Below are 26,496 nucleotides of genomic sequence, written 5' to 3' on the forward strand. Positions count from 1 at the left end.
TCATCAGAATTTAGAAATGTATCAGGGAACCATGGTAGATCTCATCCCTGTAGCAGTAGTCTCGCATCCCCTAGGAAAGTGCCTCAATTAATATGCTATAAATTAGTAACTTACAGGTGGTCCATCCTACCTGGAAGGAATTAAATAAATATTCATCAACAGTTAATGTTTGACCATCATATGGTAGTATGGTGTGCACCTTGGCGGTGGGAGGCACAGGCGCAATTCCTTACTTTTAAACAAACAGGACTTTTGTCCTTATTTCTTGTATTCTTGGTAGAAGCATTCCTGCAATTATTTGGCTTTGCTTCTATCTTCTCTCTTGCTCCATTCTCAAGATAAAACTAATTTTTTTTATAGGAAAAATTTTGTAATTTTTATTTTACTAGCCACACTACATACTTGTCATTAACTGCTTGCACGTGTGAATTAATTGATTGGAAGAAAACCCATCTGATTTGTACTGCAATGAGTATCATCATGAGACTGAATGTAGAGACAGGAAATCTACATGCAATGAGAGAAATGACTTTCAGCATTTAGAAATATTAAACCAGATGTATCTAAAAGAATACCATCATGTGCTTTCATACCTTCAAATCTTTCTTAAGAGCTGCCTAAAACAATATAATAGGCAGGTCTCAAATGTGTAAAGCACTTCAGCATGGGCTTATTCGTAATCAGTGTCCATTTTCTTACAAGTTATCACACTGGTACAACATCAAGTGGTTGAGTGATGTTAAGTTCAATGTGGCAGATAGAGTTCAATCATTTGTTTCAATTTGGGAAGCTGGAATTAGGTTGTAATTAGCTGCATCAGTTCATTCTGTTTTCTTACTCTGACCTGACCACTATGGCAGAATATGAATTGCATGGCTGCAGTTTTTAGAATGAGCTAGCTGCCAACTCTTTGATTTCAGTATTGATTATGAATAATTTAAAATGTATATCCTAAAGATTTAAAAACCATATCCTATGAAGAAACTGAAAGGTCTGTAGATAGTTTAGACTTTATGAATCAACATTTAGAATTTTGTACTTGGCTTTTAATGTACTGAAAACACTTAACAAAATAATCACCTTTGATTTATTGCTGAATGTGTCACAGCAAATACTTAACTTTTGAATATATAGTTATATTCCTATACATCAAATAAATTCCATTAAAATAAGAACATATAAGGCCTTTGGAGATAGTGTGACAGCTTCTTAAAATTTGGTATATTTGTAGTAGAAATTGTAGTGACCAACTATAAAAAAAAAATCATATAATCTTTTAGCTTTAATTCTTCAAAATTCAAAAAACTGAGCATGTAAAAATCTGCCCCTAATCATTACATGTCAGAGAGATATTGATGGTGAAGACGTCAGATGCCTGTGCATACTGGAAGTTGTAGAACCTCGGTACCATCAAAAAAATAAGAACCAGAAATAAATGCTATAAACCCCCCCTCTTATTTATCAAATGCAAATCAGACAGTAAAAATGGTCCCTGCTAGATGAAATTATAAACTCAGAAGATTTTACAGTCCAGTTTTCTGGTTTTCAGCATTACAGCGTTGAATTGATGGAAGCTAAGGCACTGGGTTTACATCCAAAGTATACAAAAACTAGTACGAGAGGAAAAATTTCACATTTCTTTGCTAAATTACTTCTTTTTCTAAAATGTATAATGTATTTAGAGTGCATAATTGTGTGATGTCAGTTAGTGTTATGCCTTCTTCAGCATGACTTGCATAAGCTCTGACATTCAAGAATAATGTGGCCTTCCTAAAGTGATATTCATTGAATGTTTTCATCTTTTATATGTGTGTGAGCAAGAGTTTGGGAGGACTGCATTACTCATAAATGAGCAATATATGAGTTATATAGATCACACCAAACAACCATCAATAAAAGCTCTGTAGATTGCATTGTCATACATTATGCATATGCCACATGTTTCACAGCAGAAAAAAATAGAAATTAAAAACTGTGGTATGGGTTTAGTTCTTGTATTCTTAGACTGTAAAGCTAATTCCTTCATTTGTATCAGTCTAAATCTGAAGTCCTGAAGCAGGTACTGTGCATCTCAGTGGAAAGCTGTGAATTTTCCCATTTAGGTTATCCATCCCTTTAATTTCCAGCTCCTAAAATCATGAGATAGCAGGTCCAAAAGTGCTCACTGGCGCTAAATGAAATATCAAGCACATATATCATGAGCTTTTAGATGAATTCCAGATCTTAAAAACAGAGAAGTGCCTTGGCATTTTGAGTTAGGAAAAACTATTACAAAATGTATTTAGGTATTTTCAAAGTCAGCCTAGATCTCCAAAAGAGTGGGTTTTTTTCTTTTAAGCATATAACAGGTCAACAGAGGTGTGCAACGGATTATGTCTGACACAACAGGTATGATAATAATCTGTGTGGATGCAGGAGAACATTAATTTAATCATTTGCATGTACATGGTAATGGAAAGGAAAGACAGCGGTGGGTGCCATATTTAAGAACCCTGGTAACAAATTTTTGGATGATTTGATGAGTTTACTTTCAGAAGAATCTGGAAAATTGCACAGAGAAGATGTCTCATGTTGCACAATCTGTTGCAATCAATGTGAAATAGATGTGCTATAACAAAACTGGATTTTGAGAGAGATCACTGAGTCAGAGAAAAGTAGAACTGCAGAAAAAGGAAGATGAAAGTCCTCAGGTTATATCTTTGATTTGTGGCTCTGCTTTCCTCCTTCATAGATTTTTTTTTTTCCCAACCTTTGGTGATTAACAAGTTAATTTTATTTCTTTATTTTCTTTTCAACTCCTAATGATCCTGCTCAACTCCTAAAGACTATATAGTAGGGATCTAATTACGTACAAGTGCTTTCCAGAAAACAGTTCTAACAACTGTGGAATTAAAGACAAAATAAATTGCTTGGAACATAAGAGTCAAAATGATCCCTTGCTGAAATATTGGTGGAAAGCATAAAACATTATCACTGAGATACTAGCACTAAATAAAAATGTGAATATCTGCCTCTAACATCATCTATGCCAAGTTACGTGGATTCTGTCATGTTTTCTGCTCACATGACGTGCTATGTAAAAGCAGTCACTTCCACGTACGTGTTTTGTGCAGATGGTCCAGTATTTGTGGTCACCACACAAAATCTTTGGTGTGGATCAACAGGAATGTAAGTAATACCTGTAATTTTCAATAGTTATAGGAAGGTACTGAACAGAATAGGGAAGGATGAGAAATAGATATGATGGCAGAACTGGAAGGGCCTCAGAGTAGCTGTAATCCCTTCCGTGTGATTGAGTGGCACCCTTGATCTGCCTCTGTGCGGTAAAAATGAATAATGCCTACTGACACATATCAGTAAGTTATCTGCTTGTAAGAATAAAGGAGATAGTTTCCTTTTGTGCTAGAAATTGCTCTTAAGTATGGACAATAACTTAGTGTCTGTCTCTGTCATGGCTGTGAGCAGCCCATAAGAAAAGAGCTGGAGGCTGTGCATCAAGTCTTTGTGAACATACATGGTCCATAACGGCATACTGGGAATGGGATATATATATAAAAATATATAGTGCCTTAAGTATATAATGCCATGCATGTTGTAACAAAAAAAGATATCCTTATGCATTAGCATGCTCAAATAAGCATGCTCCCCAGGAGGTGGTGAGAGACAAGATTTATTAAGGAGGTTAGTTACTCTGCTTGGAGCTGTTCAGAAACTCCTGTGGTCACTGCGGAGTGTAGAAAGTGCTACAGTACAGAACTAGGTAAATGACAGCTTTGAAAACAATATTAAAGGAAAATAACTGATAAACTTATTGATTAAAAACTCAAAACTATGAAAGAACTTTCTAGCAGGTGACCATTGGTGTTCTGGAAGACCAGGATCTTTGCAGATGCTCAGAATAATGTGCCTTTCTTTTTGGGGAAAAAATATCATTTTTATCTAAGTAATTTTATTTTTGAAAACTGTCTCTTAATTTCATCATAGGAATGTATGATCTTCATTATCCTCACTTCTTATAGCTATGGAATACACAACTCCTAGTATTGCTAAAGCACCAGACGCTTCACGGGAGCACCAGACACCTGCAACTTTTGATGCTTTCTCATAATAACAATGACTCAATTAGAGAGAATCCAGTGATCCACAACCTAGATTGTGAGTCACTTGTCTTTTTCCAATTACTTTCTGTATATTGAGAGAAGTCAAGTATTTACAGCAGGGCAGAGTGGTAGCATAAGGCCCTTACCAGCTCACAATAAATGGCTGAGGCCCTGTTACTGAACAAGGGTTTGTTTACAGATGGTTAATTAGGGACCTAACTAAATCTTTTAGAAGGACAGATGCAAATTGATTAACACCTATATCATCTACATGAGCAGCCATTAATAAGAAGCTCTTACAAGAAAAAAATAAAGTGATATATCCAATTAACATCTTCAGCTTGCTCAGCAGTTCACTGAAAATTGGGAAACTCTAATGACCAAAACCAGGCAAACTGGAGGAAAATTACAACTATACAAAGAGGCCTTTAATGTGGACATGAAAAATTGTTTTAAATATATAACAAAAATGTAAAAATAAAACTCAATAATATAAAGATCAATTGAATGAAGTGTTAAGCCCCCAAATTAAGTTTGTCAGTAAGTATGTGTTCAGATACTTCCCATAACTGAAGGTTATGCAAAGATAAAACTTTTTAAATGAAAAAAATATTCATCTATATTTTAAGTTATATTACTTACAGTAAATTCATAGAAGTTTGAATAAGGACAAAACCAATTGGAATGTGAAGGGCAAAGATTGCTTGAGCAGAGTGTTAGCTGATAAACAGACCAAAAAAGATAGTGTTTGGAATTGCAAATTTCAACACTAGGTGATTCTGCAAAAACACGGGCTTTGCAACAATCAGAACTGGAAGTCATCCAGAAATGTCACAGCAGAAAAATCAGGGACAAGGGAACTGGAGAGAGTAGAAACCATTCTGGCAATTTATGATCAAAGAGAACTAAAAGACATCTATGAAATTCTTAAATATATTGATGGCTCTAGAACCTCTTAGTGCAACTCATTTCAATAGACATTTGGGGAATTATGAGAAACTGCTTTGTCTGGGACTGAGGAGGTTTTTGAGAGGGTTTCTCTTTCAAGGCCTTTGACATAGTTTTTATTATGCTTACATTTTTGCTTCGACGTAACATTCTAGAGGTTTCTGATAGCATAATTAGAAATAATGACATATACTTGTGTGTGTAGTCTAGCTGCATGTATGTATAAATGCATATGTATTTTATTTTTTTACATTACACGTACACTCTACATAGAATACAGCAAAAAAAAAAGCTAAGAAAAATTAAACAAACAAAAACTCTTAGAAAAGCTAAGTTGCTATACATCAAGGGGAATGGGTTTGCCTTGCTGTAGGCAGGTACTGAAGGTTGCCCTGACTCGTAGCTGTAAACGGCAACTGGCTCATTTAAGCTGGGAAGTAGGAGGCAGTCAGATTCGTTGCTAGCTGTTGTAATTCCTTGAGGGCCCCCACCCAGAGGACCTGGCATGCTTTGGCCATGTTAGGCCCAGCTGTCTGTCTCTTCTCCTCCATGGAGAAGGCATGACCTATTGCACAGGTGTACAAAATCCATTAAGATGTTCTGAGTACAGTGCGTAGGTAACTGCCATTTAAAAGGCAGCTTGTGTGTTCTCTGAACCCTTAGCCTTCCTGTAACTACAGTATTTAACTACAGTGCTTTCATCTCTGGATGTTGGTCCATCAGGACTTGTGCCACGCTTTAAGTGCATTCTTTGTATTCAGTCCCACACAATCACTTCTAAATTGTAACTCTGTCTTCATAAAACATGCCTGCCTTGTCTGTGATCTCTTGCTCTGTCTGTGACTGGTTTCCAGAATATCCTTTGCCACACATCTCTCACACTTAAAATGTTTTACAGATTTTTTTTATTTTATTATCTTCAGCATACTGTTGCAGACAGCACAAATCACCACAACTAAAACTTTTTAACCAGCTCCTTAGTTATGCTCTTTTGCTTAATACTCTCCTCACTATGGCAGTATTGTCCGTTAAAATAGATACCAGTGTCCCATGTAGTTCCAGACTTCTGTATATTCTTATGGAAATCTAATCATGCTCTGATTGTATCACTGTATTTTAAAACAGATTTGTTTTACAATAAAGAAAGGCAGGAATCCTCAATGTTACCTGAGTCAAGGCCAAGTTTTAAATTAAATTGTAAGCCTTGGATAGAACTGGTATTAGGAAAAAATGTTAATTGTCCCACATCTCAAAGATAGCTGAGAAGTTTCTGAAAGACTTGGGCAAAATTGTCTGTTTGAACAGAAAAACAGTATAGAAAGTTAAAGGAGACTTTGAGCACATGACAGTAAGTTGAGAATGAAAACAGCTTTGGAATTATAATAATCAGAAGTTGCTACCAGAGCTGTCTTGAACATCGCTACAATTGGAAATATTAGTGGTATTTTATCATTTCTAAGGATTTCTCTGTGAGAGGAGACAGAAAGGCCTCAGAGAAGGGATATTTCCAATATCCACATGATGCATTCATTCTATAATAAAATTCCTTTTAAGTTCCTTGCATAGCCTTAAATACAGTTTTCCTTTCCACGTGTTATAATAACAAGCCAGCTTTCACCTGCTTAACTTCTAATCGAAGTTTGCCCTGTTACCTGTCTATGGGTAGTTTAAGTGTAGCAAGAGAGAGAGGTGGGTGAGATTCCAGGCCCAGGTTGGGGTAATGGGACTTTACCTGCCCCTTCCCGCTGGCGCAGGCTGTGGTGTCCCCTGGCAGTGAGGGCTGTGACCTGCTCCAGCCCTCTTCCCTGGGACCCTGCACTTCACCGGAACTGGGATTCAAATTTTGACTCTTCCTCTTGTATGGTTAAGGAATAAAGCAACAACTCTGAAACTTGTGGTTCTGATATGACAGGCCATTGAAAGATGCTTTCTGAGTGACGCACATGCTTCGCAAAGTCTACTAAGAATGAAGAATGGTTTAATTGCTAAAGAGGCTGGGGCTGGCATTTAGTAACCACTGCTGGTTTTGTGCTGCTGATCTAACCACAGGAATTAGCAGTGGGTTCCTGTTTTCCACTATTGCTGAACAGGGAAATGCTGATTTGAGTGGCTGCCCACAGGAGGGGGGAAATGAAACAGACGGGAGTTTAGTGCTGAATGAGTACAGTGTGTGTCATTTTATGGATGACTGGTATTGTGATACACTATCTTTTAAGACCTATAGAAATCCTCTCTTGTAGTTAATATTGAAAGCAAATAACCAGAAAGAAAATATGCGCGGTTGATAACTTACCGTGGGATGCAGCGTAATGCAGAGCGCTGTAGTTACAGCGCAGGCTAATAAAGAAGTGTTTGTTTGGAATATTTTACAAAGCTTGGTTTCTATAGTAACAATCATCATGAACACTTTCAGCTTCAGAAATAACATCTGCTTGATGACTGATCTCAAATCTCAACCCTTGTTTAAGTAAATAAGATCCTGCTCCTTCTGCTTATTGTATTAGTCAGTGGCATTTGATACGGGGCATTTACTTCCATGGAAAGAGCACCCCAAGACTAGGAAAGGTGTGGGGAAGGGGTGGGAAAAGGGAAGAGGAGTCAGAAAACAATGGTGAAATGCGAGATTTGCCTCATTAGCCTAACAGTAGTCATGGCTAAAGTAAATTAGTTTACACATAGCACAAAAGTAAATGTGTTATACTATTCTTTTGACTGAAGTACAGGACAAGCATTACTCTCTTTTACTACTGGCAGTGGATTAAACTCTCTGCGTAAAATTAGGGGAAGAGAAATCATTTGTTTAGATATGAAAAATATATGAGGGGGAGTGCAAAGCTTCACGGACAGCAAGGATTGGAAGCAAACTCCAATGAAAAGTTCACAAATCTGTGATTTTTCAGGGAAACTCTTTAAAAAAGATGGTCAGTCTGCTGTGAAAATGGTATGTCTTTTGAAGAAAAGATGTTTCAAGTGTCATCACTGCTGGTAAATTTTACGATGTAAAATTTAAAGTAAGAACATTTTTGAAGAAAAATAACAACCTTTTCTGTACTTTCATGCAATAAGGATGGGGACTATAGAGTTCAATGTGAATAATGATTTTTGTTGGTAGTGACTGTGTAATACCTTACTGAAGGAAATAATAAAATATAAAATAATTAGAAGGTCTTGCTGTGCCCTAGGAAACACACATGGAATAGAAGCGTAAGCTGAGCTGGACTATGTTTCCATACCACTCATTTTCAGTTAGCAGTGCTCAAGGGGCTAAGCAGGCTTGGAATATGGTACTTTCTAAAAAAATGACACTTACTTTCCATAAAAGTAAGTGTTGAATAAGTAAGTGGGATTCAGCAAATCCAAGTTCAGCAAATACTTTATACAGTAGATCTTTGCTGGTTTAGTAAAAATGATGCAGGTTTTATAGTATTTTAAAGGAGCAGACTTTTCCCTATTTTGTTATATTAAAAAAAATCTGTCTCTTTTTCTTAAAAAAAATAAATTCCATCAGTTATGTTAAGCTAACATGAGTAACATGCATAAATAATTCCATTCATGCGAGTAATCCTGTTTGCTTTAATGCAACAGCTTCTCCAAGCACTAATTCTCATGTGTCTAATCATTTGTCAGATTAGATCCTGTAGACTTCATTTCTTGTGCATTTTCAGTGAAGTTCCTAATATGTTTGTGACCACTGTAAGTACTAACAATCTTGATGGGGAGCATCTTGGGAAGCAACATTAAGTGATAATACTTGAGTTTATTTGCAGGATTTTTCAAGGACACTGTTAAGAAATTAATGATATAGTGTCAGATTTGCAGCTGGTATAAATCAACATAGTTCTGCTGTTACTTCAGTGTTGTGCTGATTTAGGCAGCTGAGGATTATCTCACAGATATTTGAGATTTGAATTAATTCATAAGCTTCAAGTGGAAAACTACCGAATTATGCTTTCAAATTAGTGAATGGGCCAGAGTAGGTGATGGAGGTCCTCAAGAGAGGAAGGTGAGAGACACATCTTGCAACACCTTTAAAAAGGTCTGGTTTGTGCTTTCACAAGCCTGCCAGACTGAACGCTCCCTTTCTACCTCATTGGCAGCAACTACTGCCAAAACCACTAGTCGATGTAACACATGCTGTTGCTACTAGTACATGATAGAGCAAAACTAGTTTCCCTTTTGCTGCCGTCACATACCTTTTTGTTGGGATAGAGAAGTCTTTTATCGTTGTTTCTTCCTGCTGCTCTGATCCACACTATCCACACACACTAGGATGAAAAACTCCATAGACTTACAAATCTTAAGTAGTGGGGTAATTTGTTTCAGAATGTTTTTGGCTATGGTGTACACATTTTACAGCTGTCCTTGGACCATGGCAAGGACAATCAAAATAAAAACTATGTCATGCTTTCAGACATTCGGTTCGTGTCTTCCCTACATTCAGTAGGCTGTGATCTGTGTAAGTTGTCATGATAGAAAGTAATTTGTTATTCTGGTGCCATTAGCATTTTTTCCTGCATTAAGAATATTGCCAAGTTTGCACTTTAATCCCTTCTGCTGACAGCTAGTTTTCACAATGTGTCTTGATTTAGTTCTCTTTTTCATTAATACGATTCCAGGTATAAATATTTTAATTTATCATTTGCTAGGCATCCTGCATGTGGCCAGGAGGTTACACAAGAACTTTAAAAGACATTGCTGAAGAAAAGTTCACTAAAAGTGTATTTTGGATGACATATGGTGTACTATATTTTCTTTCCAGTTTTGCAAGAAATGCAAAATACTGCATAATAATTTCAGGACACTTGCCTTTCCTAACCCTCAAGTCTGGCATAGATCTCCTAAATGATAATCAAATCTTGTCTTTAATGACTCTAGGATACTGCACATCTACATGAATGAGATCTCTGTGGTCAACAAAAGGCACCTGCTAGTCAGAACTTTTGACATCTGCCCAAGATTCATTGTCTCAATGACAGATTGAAATTTTCTGATCCACCACAAGCAAAGGACAGCCCATGTTTATCCACCTCGTGGCCATTTCAGAAATCTGTAGCTGTCTCAGTTTGCTTGTTCCCAATGAAAGTAACCTGTACTGTGCTCATCCTTAGCTCAGCATTCCCTTGCCTTCCACCATAGCCACCCTCGTTAGCCGGCAAATTAGGCAGAATTTAAAGTGTACCTAGTACTTCATCTTTTCTTTCTCACCCTGAAAAGTTAGTAGTGGCTCTGGAGGGACCATGTCGTCTTCTGTCAGGCAGTCTGGGATGAAGTTAACCCACTGTGAAATATGGGAGTGACAATCTGGTCGTAAGTGATCAGCCCAAATTCAAACAGTGATGGACTGTCAGTGATTTGTCACCACTGAAATGTGAGTTTTCATAGACAAGCCTTTAAGATTGAATTGTGAAGGAATAACAGAATTCTCCACTTCTTGTTTCGAATCCTTGGAGGTCGAACAGATACACCCATCTGGGAAACAAATGCCCATTAGCATCACTTCACTGCACAACACCACTTTGACTTACAGAATTTGAAATGGCAGTCAGAAGAATTTACAGGAAAGTATCTGGGGATACATGATGCTTGGTATATGCCACAGACATAGGGTCTCAGCTGCTTTTCCCAACAGGATCTAGCTAGCTGCTGCCAAGATAAATTTCTTTTCACAAACTGGACGCTAACATTGCCAGCCTTTAATCAGACTCATACAGCTTAATAGGGGAATGTTCTGGAGGCTCTTGGGGATACCTCTGGCAGTAATCCAGTACAACTACTACACACACCATCCGTTGTAAGTTATGTTCAATATTTTCCAGATTAACCTGAAATTACTTTTATTAGCGAGCAAGATGTAACAGTAAAGTAAAACCAAGTTTATTTAACAGTATGAAGAGATAAGAAACTGCATACTTGGACACACAGAAAAAAAAACGCAGTGTGCCCTGCAGCTACCTGATATTTTGATTTAACTTCAATGTCTTGTGTTCTGTTCAGCCACTTGTGAAAGTCAGGAAAACTGCAGGATGGTTCACACTAGTGTCACAATTCAGAAAAAGCAACCTCTAGGCAGTAGGATGAAAGCTGACTAGGAAACCTGACTAGGAGTTCTTTCTGGAAACCCCATTGAAAATAAATGCCTCTGCAGGTGTTTCTCGAAGCTTTGTCTTAATAAATCAGTTTTAATCAGAATGTCAATTCATAACTCTTGCTAATGAAATGCTGTATGACATAGTATTAGGTTTTGAAACGAAGTCTTTTACTAGATTAACTGAGAGTAACTTTGTTGCAAATGAATATCGTTCTTATAATAAAAATATGGCTCTTCTGAGCATAAAAATTTTGAGATTAATACATAAATTTAACATCAGTACATAACCTTTGTTAACAATCACATTCTACTCAAAAGACTGCAAAAAAGAATGCAGCCTATCACTGCATATTGATATAGTTGAGAGAGAGTTAAGACAATAAATTGAAGGATAACAATGTGGTTTGCTCACTGGGGCCATAATCACAGCTTGGTAATCATAATGTGTTCTTTTTATTGTTAATTCCCACTGTTTTTCATATGGAAAATAATGGACCAACATATTCTAAGATTTCCATTGCTATTTTGAAACAAGGAAATTAATGGAGATTTATATTCTGTAAAGGCAATGGGGCAAAATTACTCTGGAAAGATAATTCAATGTTAAAAAAATCTCTAAGAAGAAATGTTAGTATAATTTTGGTCAGGTTGCATTTTATTATCAATAAGCCTGTTGATCTCAGCTCCATTAGATACTGTAGAAGTTTTCAGGGAAAACTGGTTCATTCTGAAGGTCAAGTAGAATTGGTAGAGTCCTCCCAGTAAATCAGCGGTGGCCGGATGACTCAGTCAGCGAAGCAAAGATGTTACCTCAAGTTTCTTTCACTAAAGGTGGAAGAATTGTAAGGTACTCCAAAAAGTTCTCCAGTTTTTACTGCTGTAGGTAACGCAGTGTTGTACTCTGCATGGGTTAGTGTGACCTCGTTAATCAAAGGTAGAAATCACTGAGAAATCCTCAGGCAAAGAAGGTGCAGTGTAGAAGCCCAAAGCGTTGAGGACACTCAGGCTCCGGGCCATTCTTGTAGGTTTAGATGAGGTAAAACTTTCCGCTCACTAATCGCAAGAGAGGAACTTTACGGGATAGATTAAATGAAAATCTTTAGTGGATGCTTACAATTTCAGTAAAACCCTAGGGTCATACAAAGAACTGGAGTTTCCTATGCCAGCCACAAAGCAATGTTCAGAACTCCAGCCTCGCTTATTTAGTCTGTTGTGGTATTTCCTAAAGTATATTTCTCCTGGCACACAGATGATGTTTGGTGAAAGCTTTTTTTTTTCCCTGTCATTAAGGCTTATTACTCATTGTATCAATCTGTAGAGAAAATTGTCAAAACTTTTGGGTGGGTGGGAAGCTCGTACTCAAAAGTAGGTTAATGAGCATTAGTTAATATGTACCCAACATTAAAACAGCAATGCAGTATAACACTGATAGTCTAAGAAAACAGCAGTACCGATTATAGTCTTTGGTTCTGTCTGAGGCATTGCCTTAGTTTCAGCACTGGTAGAAGTGCCAGGTTCTCCTCAGGGCAGCAGTGGGTGCTGTGGAAGCGGTGAGCTGCTGCTGGGAGGAGCAGACAGCGTTCCTTCATTCCTCTGACATTACTTTTGGTTTTGATTCCCTCGGCAAATGACCATGGAGGAAATCAGATGGGGATAGGATGAAGGTTGGCTACGGGTGGGAGTCTCCCATCTCCTTCTCTTGGCAGGATAGCTGTGCTAAGGACGTTTGGAGGTTCTTCAGCAAAATGGCCCCAAAAGCCCCCACCAAATGACATCAATGGAATTCTGTGAATTTGAAAGGATGAATTTTCTTTTTCTCCCTTGCACTGCTGAAAAGTCTGCCTTTACTGCACTGAGAATGGTCAGAGCAGTCATTGCATTTTACTCCACATCTTTAATTATAGGTCAGAGTATTTCACCTCAAACAAGCATTTAATAGAAGCAGAATAGGAAAACCAGGATTAATCCTCTTTCCACAAAGAACAGAGCTACCTCTGATTTCAACTGCGTTTTGAAAAGAAAGTGGCCACAACTGTATTGTAAAAATCTAATTTAGTAAACTTGTTTTGAAAACAGCTACCTAGATCAAGCTCTACATCCAGGGCAGCTGCAGGAATGCCAGTGAATCCTGAGTGGGTGTGAGAGAGACCAGGATGTGCCTGGGCAGGTAGTGGAGAGCTTCAGCTATTGGGAAATTTTTAATATTGAAATTAAGATTAACAGTGTTTTGAGGCTTTTGAATTTGCATGTGGGTATCTAAATTTGACCAAAATCCGTCTTAGGTACTCAAGTGCTTTTCTGAATTGAGACTTGCTTATCACAAATAAATCAAGAAACTCAGAAAATAACCAAAGAATTCAGGAAAAGAACCTGAAGCTGAGGGAGAATGAAGATGTGATTACTTGTAATATAAAGGTCTAAATTTTACATTTCCTCCTTTTCTATATTCCTTACCTCTTCAGAGGATGCAGTCTTGTTTCTTTTCTTCTCTCCCCTCTAAAGTCCTGCACACTGATCTCCAGAAAAGTGGCTATTTACATTCTGAGTCTGGTACTAATCCTGTCACAACAACAGATTTGGTTGTTTATTTGCCAAGCCATCAAGCTTAGTTTATGTGGAATTCACCAGATTAACTCTGGTTTAATAATATGATTAAAAACTAGGTTTAAATGGGCGTCATTTATTTCTAAAACAAAAAAGTGTAAGTCAAGCTGGTTTTTTAGAAGAGATGAAGTTTTATTTATAATGAATTCTCGTAAGTAGTACTAAGACCATTTTAGTTAGGAAACTTTACAGTGATTAATGCATAGTTGTTTGCATTTAAATTCTTGATTTATATATGAGAACTGTATTTGTGCACACTGTCAAACTTTATTCTGTTCTTGTCAAAATACTTATTACTGCTGACAGGTGTAACATGCTCGCATTAATCCTTAATTCCTTGATTCAATTTTCTAATTGCTTTTTTGGCATGAGGTTGCAGCCATTTAGTCTTACGTGATCTATTTGTCTTATGGTGTAATAATGCACTTTTAAAAATTGGATGCACCTAACTTAGGATGCTGAACAGAAAAAATATATATAGATATTACTTAGTACTGAAAATCCAAAGTTTTATAGCACTTCTGTGGGACACCACTTCTTGGAATACAGATAGAGCCAAAACACTTTACACTTTTCATCTTCCCGTATTCACAGTATTTAATATTTTCGTTGATATGAATCGCTGCTAAAGTTTCAGTGCATTTCCCCCCAAGAGATTCTGAACCCTTATAGCAGCTCCATGAACATCCCCTTAGTCATCGTTGTGTTCTCCTACCCTTCTCACCTCTTCATGCTGCTGCCTTCTGTTGCCTGTCCTGCCCTCCAAGAATGACAAAATATACTTCCCAGTTTCTTCTTGGTCTGAACTCTTAAAGCTGCTCATTTGTGTTAATCCTAAACAGCCAAATAACACAATGCACTTTGTTACTTTCTTGTCATAAAGCAGGTGTCCAAAGTTACTTAGAAACAAATATTTTTAATACAGGTATGGATATACTATATACTGACATATGTTTTTATGCCAGTAATGGTAGTATCATCATCTGTCCTTTGTATAGGAAAAAAAAAATCCAGCCAAAATTTATTTCTTATAGAAACAACTCAGGGGTGAGCAAAGAATCTTCCCAAAGCTTGGTAATTCCTCACAAACTCACCCAGGCAGCTGGACTTTGGCTGGGTTTTGTAGGATTTTCAGAAAAAAAATCTGGAGACTGGAGAACGTTTTCTGTGACAAAAGACTAGGACCCTGGGAAGATAACTTCTGATACTTGTTTTCTGTGAATAAATATATGACAACACATTTAAATTGTGGATAAAACCTTATCTCATTTTTTTTATTATTATTCTCTGTTTTATTCCCTATGCTCTGCACTTATTTCTTCTTTCTATATCCACTGACTTACTCTTCTTTTCCTGGTATCAATAATAATACATGCTCTCTTACCCTTCTATTCCTTCGTGGTTTTCTTCCCCTTTCTTTTTCACCTTCCCAACTGACATACCTCTTTCTGTCACAGTGAGTGTAAGAAAGGGAATATAAGAGTAAAATGTTGTTAAATAAAGAAGTATGTGTTTATTCTGTCTTCCACTGATAAAGTTTTATTAACTCTGTGATTGTCATTTGTGCTTTTTGGCAAAAAAAGGTAAGTCACTTTCTGTACAGGGGGAAAAAAAAGGTAATTCTAGCAAGTAAATCATGGTAGCTAAGTGCTTTGGGCAAACAAACATGCAAACATGTGCCTTATCTCTTCCAAAAAACCCGTGGAAAATGCATGATAAATGGCACATTTCAGAGAACATGTTATGTCACTGTGAAATAACTTTGATTCATGGTTATGTATTTATCTTTGAACAACTGACAAACCTTAGGGTATCTAAATTATTATCATTTGCTCTATGCTTCTGTGTTTTTTTGCTAGTGAATCTGAATGATGTGAGGTAAGATAAGACATCTGCTTTTCCATTCGTAATGTTCTATAAAGAACAAATAAACACAAACAGAAATTCTTACTGTATTTGATTTTTTGATTAAGTCCTCTGAAAAATATTTATCAGAAATAGTTCCCTCCAATTGTGTTTTGAAAAACATTAGTATAAACTTCAAACAGAAAAGGATGGGACCTGTTAATAAAAGGTTTTATATTACACAGCAATAGAAAATATCATCATTTTGATTTAGAATAAAGTAATTATTCACCAAATTAAAAGGCACAATGGCAAATTTGTTCCTTTCAGTTGTGTGTCTGCATAAACTGTATCCTGAATTACATTTTTAAATGAAGATTTCATTTTTTCTGCCTTTTGAAATTGAAAGGAATCCTGTTATTTGATTTGCTTTTGTGACAAATGAGGAAAGATGACTTAAATGCTCTATTGTTTGCGTTAGTAATAGCAACTATTTTAATTATAAATGCTGTATAAGGGTTCAGGTGCTGTTGTTCTTGTATATAGTGGAAGATGGTCCATGACACCCCATGCAAAGGTATTTATCTGTAAAATCTATTTATCATATTAGTGAGTGCATGGGAGTCACTGACTAGCCACCTCCCCAATTTATGGCACTCTGTCCATGGACGTGAAGAGGACCTGGTCTGCTCCGTTCACAGCTCCTGCTGCAGGAGCTTGCCTAGAGCTGGAAAATCTATTTCGCACTGAAGGTGCAGGAGCAAGGCCAATGCAGGGTGATGTCGGAAGCACGGGGTCGAAGTGAGATGAGCTTAGCTGGCGTGGAGCTGCATCCCTGTCTGGATGGTTGGGGAAGAGAGATATAGGTAGAACTGCTGGAATCAAGGGGCACGTATTTATGTCTAAGGGGAGCTCTGATATGAGTGTGCGACAGTTGGGAAGCCCTAGGTTTTGACAACTGGAAGCGCAACAGGTAGGAGTGAATGAAAGTGTGTAATAGTGGGAGAAAGAAGTAAGCAGAGAGGTCTACACCAGACTGTTGTCAGTGCTGTGTTATATTATGTTATGCTATGCCTACGCTTCTCTCATTAGATTTAAACAGCCCAGGGCACAGACTAGCTGCTAATCTGAATGATCTCATCAAGACCCTTTTCTATATTAAATGTTCTGATCGGAAGAAATACCATTATTTTTGTATGGGTTTTTTTTGTATGGTTTTTTTTTACATTGCCCTTCAACACATGTAGGTCAAAGAAACCGTAATAAGAAAGCAAACTTTCCCACACCATTTCTTCTCCAATAATCCACTCGTACTACTTTTGTACACATACAATCAATGCTGCTAATATTAGCAAGCTTCTTATTCTGTTTTCCCCCTTCCCTGCATTGCTTTTAGTATAGAATCATATCATCCAGCAATGCCTGTCTAAATGTTTTGCTGATAATAGATCTACGGAAGTCTACAGATATACACCAGCTTACACAGATTCAGAATCTGTTCTCTTCATCTGTTCCTTTGGCCTATATTGAGCCAATGCATTACAAAATATTATTAGTAAATGCTACAAATCCAGTACACACGGATTAGAAAATATTTCTTATGTTGTTTTTTGAAAAGTTACTGATTTTAGCTGAAGCTTTTGGGGTTTTACTTTTCTGTTTCATCATTTGGTAAGGCTCTAGTGAATATAAGTTGTCATTCATTATGTCATAGCAATTTTAAATTCGATGACATTCCTCGCCCAAGTTATTTTAATGCTATCGCCTCAAATGCATCTACAGCAATGCCTTTCAAATATGACCATGAAGTAAAAAATAAGTATATTTATCTATTGTTCGATTTATTGCTGTATTCTCTGTTTCCTTATCTGTACTGATAAGGAATGTAAATGTTGGTTACTTGGAGGCAGAAAAATAGAAAATGATAATTGCTTTACATGATGGAAGTGCCTTTGTTTTCTTTATATCTAATACTTTGCAGTGTATTTAACTTGGCTAAACTATCATTTTTCTTAGTAAACTTGAATCAGTTGACATTTATATATACATTGCATTTTGCATGTCAATGGAAAGTTTTATGGCTTTGAATTTTGAATCAAAACATCAAACTCGTATTTTGCCTTGGAACATGACAGACATTCTAAAAATTTACAAACAAAAAAAGAAACAAATGCTTATGCTGATTTTGACCTAATGTTTTTAGAAATATCTTTACTGCTTGACTAAATGTTTAAGCTCTCCAAAGTGAAATGCCTATCTCTTAGTGAGCACAAAACATGGAAACATGTAAATATGGAAACACTGCAAATTGTCATATTAGACACTTATTATTCTATGGCTTTGTAGACTGCTTTGCTTTTTTTCCTGCTCCTAGTATCCTCAGTCTTGGTAACTTGAGAACAATATGGTAGCAACCATTTTGTTGCAAGTTAACTATAAATGAAAAGATCTCTACAGCTAATAAGAGAGAGATGCTTGGTAACAGCACATACCTCCCACCAGCAAAACCAGCATTGTCATAGCTTCATATAAGACAAATTAAGATGATAATTGCACAGGCAACATTTTCAGAGCTTTTCTAACTTTATTTAAATATAGTAACACTGCACCTGTTTTCTGCATATGCAAAAAAAATCAGGAAGTTCCTGTCTCAAAGAAATCGGTTGCTTACCAGGACAGACATAGAGAAGGCAGACTTACTGGTCTGGGAAACTCAGGAGGGATTGGTTATCTTTATATATATCTACATTATAGAGATTTGCTCTCATTTTATGTTTTTGGCATTAGGAGGGCTATGTAATGGATGCCACTGAAGCACAGTTTTTTCACGTGGGTACTTCTTACTAGAATAGGGGAGTTTCAGTACTTTTAGATACCAATGTGTATACCAAAAGGTTTTGTTGTTTTCTAAGCTTTAAGAAGTTGATATCTCTTCATTTAGTGAGCTATAAAATTAAGTATAATTTTGTTGTCTTTATGATCATTTCATTTTTTCTGTTTGCTTAGATTTGCAATGTGGGCTGTTAAAGCCCATTTTTAAGTCAATTAACATGGGTAGGACAGTCTGTTTAAATGCAAAGAACTAATTGAGAAAAATATCTTCCTACTGTTACAGTGAACCTTAAAATAAGTTAAAGATGTACAAGTAAAACCATAATGGAAATCTCTGACATTACATGGGTATCTTCCTTTTTCAGGGTGCTCCTAAACCGATTGCCATTGAGCCCTGTTCAGGAAACAGAGCCGCAGTCCTCACGGTGTTTTTATGTCTGCCCAGAGGATCATCAGGAGTCCCACCCCCTGGTCAGTCAGGTAAGGCTCGTGTTGCTGAACGTCGTGTCCTTTCTCGTGCAAGGCAGTCTACTTGGACAAAGGCACCCACACAGACCCAAAATAATGGCACAGCAGGTGAATACAAGGGGCTACTCAGTCCAACTGATGTTAAGTTTAGGGCCAATGTTTAATGAGGAATTTTTGTTTGGAATTTGTTGTGGTATCCCAAATAAAAAGCCCAGTGATCAGACTAGGCTGGTGTACAATGCCATACCTCATTAGCACTTACTGAAACAATATGTGTGCATACCGATATTCTTCAACCTTGACTTGTAGGGCAAAAAAATTTCAGATGCAGACACTTCTAGAGTTTCAGTTCAAGTTGTGATAAATGAGGCTATATAGGGAATCAGTTCAAGTTGATCTTTAGTCCACTAACTTCTAGTTAAGTTCCTTTGCACCGTGAATCCCAATGCTATGCTGCCCAGGATTCCGTTAAAATATTAGCATTTCCCAGAATGCCTGTGGGATGAAACCTGGGATTGTATGAGTGGATGTGTCTGCTTCATTAGGAAGGTGTTCACTTTGGAAATGATCCCAGCTCCTTTTAAAGCAGCATTTGCATTATCTGGAAGCACTTCTTGCGGTAATCTACCTTATCTGATCTACGCCAGATTGTTGTACAAAACCATTACATCCTTTCTTCTAAAATACTTCCTAAACAGGAGGTACTTAAATACACTTCTAAAATCCTCTAAATAACTGCCTACAATGGTATGATACAAAATGGCCATGAGAACAAAGTTGAGACAGTAATGTAGCACTGCACAGACGACCAGCTTAACGTTTCAGAATTCTTTGGAGCTGTTGCCAAAATGAACACCTTTGTAAAGACTAGTAAGGTGCATGGTATATGCCCAAAATGCTCCTATAAACCAGAAAATATGCTTTAAGGATAACTTTTCTTATTAAGAGCCAAAATGATATCCTTTTAACCTTCAAAAATCCATTTAAGAGATTAAAAAGTATTGAGTAATGATGATAAGGGCAAACTAAGTTGACTTATGTTGGAAATAAGCTCAGCTGAGTGTTCGTTCTTCTTCTTTTGGCCTGATGACTATCTGTTATTTATTTGGGTTTTTTTAGTTCAGGGTAGGTTTTTTCAGTTGGGTGGGGTGTGTAATTTTTTTTTTCCCCTGAATCCTGAGATGAGGACTTAGTTCTTAAAATGCTGTTTATGGCTTGGAATATCATTTCTGGAAGTGCTATGAAAATAAGTGTTACTGATGCTTTCTCAAATACATTTCCTGGAAGAAGTATATAAATGTAAGTGCTCTGAAGAGAGCAATGAGGGAGGAAGGATGTTTAGCATATTACGTGTTCATGTTTTAATGAAATGAAAAAGAAATGAAGGTGTTTATAGTCTTACAAAAAGGAAAAACATTATGAAAGGAAATTAAAAGTAATTGTTGAAATTGGAGCTTAAAATGTTTTTTTCTGTTGTTTTCAAATTTACCTATGATGTGCTTCTCGGCAGTAAAAATGTATTTATCTAGTTACTTCATAATCAGCTTCTATTTACTATATACAATTTTTTTAAAAGTAATTGCTGTTCTTTGCTGTGTGTAAAATGTGGACGGAATAGGCTTTTTGAAACAGGACTTGGGTTCAGCAATACAGCAGATGTGTCATTTTGAGTGTTTCTCAATCTGTGACAGGATACACCTCTTTTTTACACGTTATGTCCTCCTGTTCTGCTCTGTCCTCTTATTACTTTGCCTTCCATCAGCTTTGCAGGCATGTATTTCAAATGCTATTCCTCCGTTTGTTATTATAGTGTTTGTCAGCCATTTAGTATTTAAAAATATCTAAAATTTTTAGTCCCACAACTTTCACTTTGTTCAGAGTCAAAAGCAAATAGAAATGCTTGAGGTGTGCAACCATTCCGATTCAACCATTAGATTATATTAGATTATATTGCTATAATTGTTTTTTCTTGTGTGTAATGAATTTTGGTACTCATGGACTGCTTTCACTGTATGTAACCATGCATAGTCTAGGCAGAAGCTATTATGCAAGTTGATTGGCATACCTGCAGCTCTACTAATTCACCACATTCCTGTCCCGCAGCACTACCTGCTGCTTCTTTCCTGGGCTGCCTGGGAGCAGATGCTGTGAACCGTGCCAAGTTATTTGAAATGATGTGGAAGCTTTGTGTGGCAGACATGTTTCCTATGCAGTTGGTTTCCCTTATGACCTAAGCTAGGTTAAAACAATGATATTTAGGTGGATGGAAGTAGTGTGTTCAGTAATTATGTCTTGCCAAGTAATTTTAGAATCCTCTATTACTTGCATATAACCATTTTCAATCTCATTGGGATCATTCTAGGATATAACTGACAGTGTGTCAAACATATTTGTTTAAATGCTATGTCAATGATACTGATTCTCAGTTCACAATGAGAGTCTATGGGTTTCATTTCTTATATGCATATATCTGAAATAGAAGAAGGGAATGCCTGTTTTGTTCTGCATTACATTGTTTCTCCAAAATCAAGAAAGCTAATTCTTTCCACAAATAACTAGTCTATGCTCCACTGGAGTTGTTACCATATCCCTATGTTTTTAAGATCTGAATTTGATTAAAAGCAAGTTTTACTTGTTTCCAAGGTTTACATTAACAAATATTTTGTTGAAAAATGACTTTGAATATTACAAAAAAAAAACCCAAACCAAACCCTAATGTAAAGGTTACTCTTTCTGCAGCAAATGTTCTATACTTCACCTTTATCAGCAGCTGGAAGAAAAGTTGAAACTACAGATGGTGGGCTTTGGCCAAAGGCTATGCAAGGCAAAAACTTCTGCAGGAGAGACCATATGTCCCAGTGGAGATCTGAGTGTTCTCTACCTCCTGCAGAAAATACTCAGAACTTTACAGACTTTTGACAGCATTGTTTAGTTCTATGTGCCAATCCTATAAGTATACAAATAACAGCTATGTTGACACAATTAAACTGCTTAAAATTAATATGTGGTTTAAGATAGGTCTAACACAGATTGGTCATGTAGGTTCAGATGACATATTAATAAAAAGTGATTTATTGCAAAAAAGAAACCCTATTCATTGTGACTCATGTTTTAAAAAGGGACTTCTTTAATAAAGGAATGATTTGTAGAATTAAACATCCTGAAAATCTGGAAAGTCAATTAATTTTACCATTGTAGTAGGTTAGGTGTAGCACAGTAGACCTTACATTTTCTTTTAGGTGTAAGCTTTGAAGAGGATCTTAACAATTCAATCATACTTCTCTAGAGTAACAACTGGTTTTAAATGAAATTTTGCTTGGATTAAGGCAAAAATTAGAACCAAATTATAAATAAATTCAAATGAGCAATGAAAAACATTAAGGAAGTTTAGCAGTGATAAAAACTAAAATTTCTCAATTTTGGATTGACTGGTAGAACACATAGTTTCCTCATTCTTCAGTTGTCTTATTGGCTGCACTGTACCTAAGTAATCAGATCAAAATTCAAAGGTTCAAAAAAAATAGCAATTCTCTGTACAATTCATGAGTATATCAATATGCATGCATCAGTGTATGTGCATATCAGAAAAATCACTCCTTCAAGCAGTTGTGGGCAGATTATAGTATACAATGCACATACATGTCTTACAGATTTTATGACACTTTGGAAGCTAGAGATCATCTATTATTGCTGTAGTGTGTGACCCAATGCTTTAAATGGCTTGAAGTCTTCTTAATATCAAAGGAGATCTAATAATGAGAGCAGCTGCAACCGGATCTCTAGAAAGAACTAAATTATACATCTCAGATGGTATTGAACAAAACAAGCTAGACACAAAAAAAAAAAAAAAAAAAAAAAGAGAGGTAATAATATATAAATTACTTAATGCAGAAAAGGTGTCAATGAATTACCAGCAGTGGAAAGACCAAGAATAACTCCTTCAACGTCTTCATACAGCTCTGGTGATATATTGGGCAATACAGAAAGAATAGCTTGGTAGTGTGATAAATTCTGTGACCATATCATCCTTATTATTAAAGCCAACTAAATCCCACATGTTGAGGTATCGAGGTATTGCACAATAAGTTTATAAAACTCTGACATTTGCATCGTTCTTGGATAAGGCCAGTAAATGCTTTAAAGCACAATATAATTTGTGAATTATTTACAGGTTTGTGGCTTTCACACAGCAAAATTTCCTACCAAGCAGGTAAAAGTGGTAGAGCACCCAGTAGCGGTGCTTTCCTATTAAGACAGTGAGCTGAATGGTCTCTGAAGGTGTACGTATATGTGTCTCTCTATTAAACCATAGAAGAACTCTAACATCTAGATGGCTATGACTATGTGAGTGAATCTAACTTAACAGTTAAAAGTAACAATTGGAAATTAAAATCAAGAACTAAATAAAATATAGTAGTTAATAGAGCGACTTCAGTGGAAATAATTTTGCAGTGGAAGTTGTGGAACATACATCCTGGAAGACTGTGTGCAATATTCTGTTGTTATAAATATAAATGAAGATAGCAAAATTTCATGTTCAGCAGGCCTCTCCAACAGTGCTATCTGAAAGTTACTCTCCAATATCCTTGAATCAAAACAGAATTTCATGTAATTTTGGGCACACTAACTGTGGTGTTCAATCCTACTTAATCAGCAAACTACAGTAGGATCACAGAATCAATAAAATTACCATGCCATCTGCCTTCCCTGTACTCACCATCATAATGAATAACGACTCATTAAGTGTTCTACAAGACAATTAGCTCTGGATGGGGGGTTTTCAGTAACAAGGCTTTCTTGGTTCTATTTCTAATTTTCTCTGATTAAAATAGAAGAAAAGGCAATACATATCATAAGAGGCACATGAATATAAATATGAAAAAACAAATAGTTTTTATAAAGTGTTATATTTAATGATATTGGTCAATTGTTCTGACCCTTGGAAGAAAATCCATAGGTTAGGGGGTTTCATATATAGATTGGGTTCATATGTGTACCTATCTCAGTATGCAGTGAAACAGTTGCAGACATAGTCCAGGGGCAAGTAAGTCCCATGAATTTCTACCAGCTACAAACACATTCCTTGCTCAGTCCCTTCACACTTGCAAAATAACCCAATATAAAGTCAGTAGGACTACAAGGACAAGCAAATATTTTTTTGGTAGAAAAATGTTAAAGTTGTTGATGAAAATATACTGTAATTAAGATATACAGAAGATGGTTGAATCTCTTATTGCCTTTTTTTCATGTTGGAGGGTATTTACAGAGTACTAAAGGAGTGAAAATACAGGACAAATTAATGAAAAAGTTAATAACAGAATGTAAATTGAATTGTACAGTGTGATGTATGGAGTACATATTATTAAGGGCCTGTGGGTGCATTTTGAGGGTTCTAGCATTTTTCATGTACTCAAAGGGAAAAGACGAGGGCAGTAGAGGGAAACATCCAAATCTGATTCTGCATTAGCAAGTCTATCGGTGTGCCTACTGAAAAGCTCCTGCCTCCCAGTAACAGTGAGGCTGAAGAGTCAAGGGTGAACTTCAGAGGCTCATTTGCTAAGGACCACTTTAGCCCCTTGTCTTCTCAGACATACATATTCTGGTACACTATTTCACCACTTTGTAGACCTTTTCTTATATTCAGAAAGGAGGCAAGGGGGGAGGGCTTGAGGCTTGTTTCTGTTTAGAGCAGAGGGCTAGGCCAGATCGTTAATCTTGTTTGTCCTTTGTGTGGTCTCTGTTCAAATGGGAAAACAATGACTTAGGAGTTCAAGAGCTGTAGGTATGGTATCATGTCAGGTAGATAGTACAGAGGAGTGCTGGCAAGGTATCTGTTTTGGAATAATGCTTACACTAAGTATACGTTTCATGCTATATAAAATGTGGCATTAGCTATAGAGTCTTGCATATGCAGCATTTTGGGGGCATATATGGACTAATACCTACTAACAAAAAAAGCGCCTTCAACTGAGCGAAAGAGAACCAGGGAAAGAGAAGAGCTTAAGCTAGAGAAGAGGTACTGAAGTTATATAAAAAGGCTTTATTTCTCTTATTCCTTCATTTAGAAGTGGGACTTTTAATCATTTGTATATATAGCAGGCTTTAGTGAAGAAAGACCATGAGTACTGGGAAGATACTCATAACTGGCAGGCTATTTAGACTCCTAAACACATAAACAAGAAATCTAAAATTGATATTGCAAAAGAAAAAAAGAAATCTGTGAAAGGGCGTAAGTCTAAATAAAACAGAATGTAGTTCTGCATTCTGTTTTTTCTCAGCTGGTTTATTACTCCCATCAAAGTAGTATCTGGGCATCCTACGTGTGTATTTAAGTAAACATATTTCTCTGCATCATCCTGTTCTTTGTTCTGTACCCATCTGCCTCTCTAGACTGAGTGTCATTTCTCCTCCTTTGTAATTTTGGAGGCAGACTATTGGCTTATTTTCATTATTTGCTGTTTTATTGACATAAGTTTTTATTGATGCACCAAAGAAGTAGATTTTATATTTATAATCTGACAATACTATTTAGGTAGACTAAAATGATATGTAAGCATGGAAAGCATCTTCACAATAGCCCTAGAAGGGACATTCCCCACCCCCCACCCCCCATAAATAACAAGATTTCTCCTATGAAATATTGAAAAAAAATCTCAATTCTATTCATCTTCTCTGAAGTGCCAACATGCAACTGGAAATAAGCCAAACTATGCATTACAACAAAACAGTGTTGATGTCTAAAACTTGTGTTAAAATACAGGGGTGAGTCAGGCATTTTATCTGGGCCGAAACCAAAGTACAGTTTACAGCACCATATAATTCACCATGCCTAGAAAAAAACCTGTTTCCAGAAAATATTGTATATCTGGATTACACAAATGATGCTTCTATGATGGAAATGACAGGGACAATTCTCATAGCTCAGCTTGCAAAGGTGCATGGCTGTATTCATTTGACCAGAAGCTCTGCAGATAAGGTGGATTATTTTAAAAGACTCAGTAAGGAACAGAATTTTTTGGAAGTTTACCTGTAGTGTTTAGACTGTATGAAGACTGAGTTTAATCTGTCTCTCTAGCCTAAGGCGTGAATAGACCATTTTGTATAGAAATGCAATTTTGGTAATTGCATTGAGGGATACTCCGTATTAGTTACCAATATGCTGCCAGTTAAATGCTCAAAAAAATAGAAAAAGTTAAAATTGTGTAAGAAAATCAAAATGGTCTTTGTAAGAGTTTAATGACTATAAATAAAACTAAACTCCTAATTAATATATTAAGCTGTAAGTTCAATTTATTGACACTGAGAGACTGGTTTGTCAAGTGCCGTGGTCTCAAAAGAAGTAAAATCTGGAGTTGTTTTTAGTTAACTGGAGATGCTTAGCAAAATAGCTCTTTAAGACTTGGTGGAAACTGATTCTGAAGATCATTTTACAGAAAGAGTTGCTTGCTTTTAAATAGTAAGGCCTATTTTTGGAGTGGCTATTTTCTGCTTAATTCCATTCTTCTGCACTGCATCAAATGAGAAAGCAGACTGTGTTTATAGTATTGACACTGTGAAAAGAACACAGTGCTAAGTGGCAGATGGTGCTGATGATTACTTAAAAAATATTTA

General features: G+C 36.4%; 1 protein-coding gene across 1 annotated transcript in view; it reads left to right on the forward strand.

Moving 5' to 3' along the window:
• Positions 1 to 26,496, forward strand: part of ATRNL1 (attractin like 1) — a 537,457-nt gene that overhangs the window by 459,423 nt on the left and 51,538 nt on the right. The window contains exon 28 of the mRNA XM_075026472.1: positions 18,783 to 18,897. Within this exon, the coding sequence (XP_074882573.1) occupies positions 18,783 to 18,897 (115 nt within the window). The remainder of the gene's footprint in view (positions 1 to 18,782; positions 18,898 to 26,496) is intronic.

The sequence above is a fragment of the Buteo buteo genome, chromosome 4, assembly GCF_964188355.1.
Source record: "Buteo buteo chromosome 4, bButBut1.hap1.1, whole genome shotgun sequence".
In the NCBI taxonomy this organism is placed as follows: domain Eukaryota; kingdom Metazoa; phylum Chordata; class Aves; order Accipitriformes; family Accipitridae; genus Buteo; species Buteo buteo.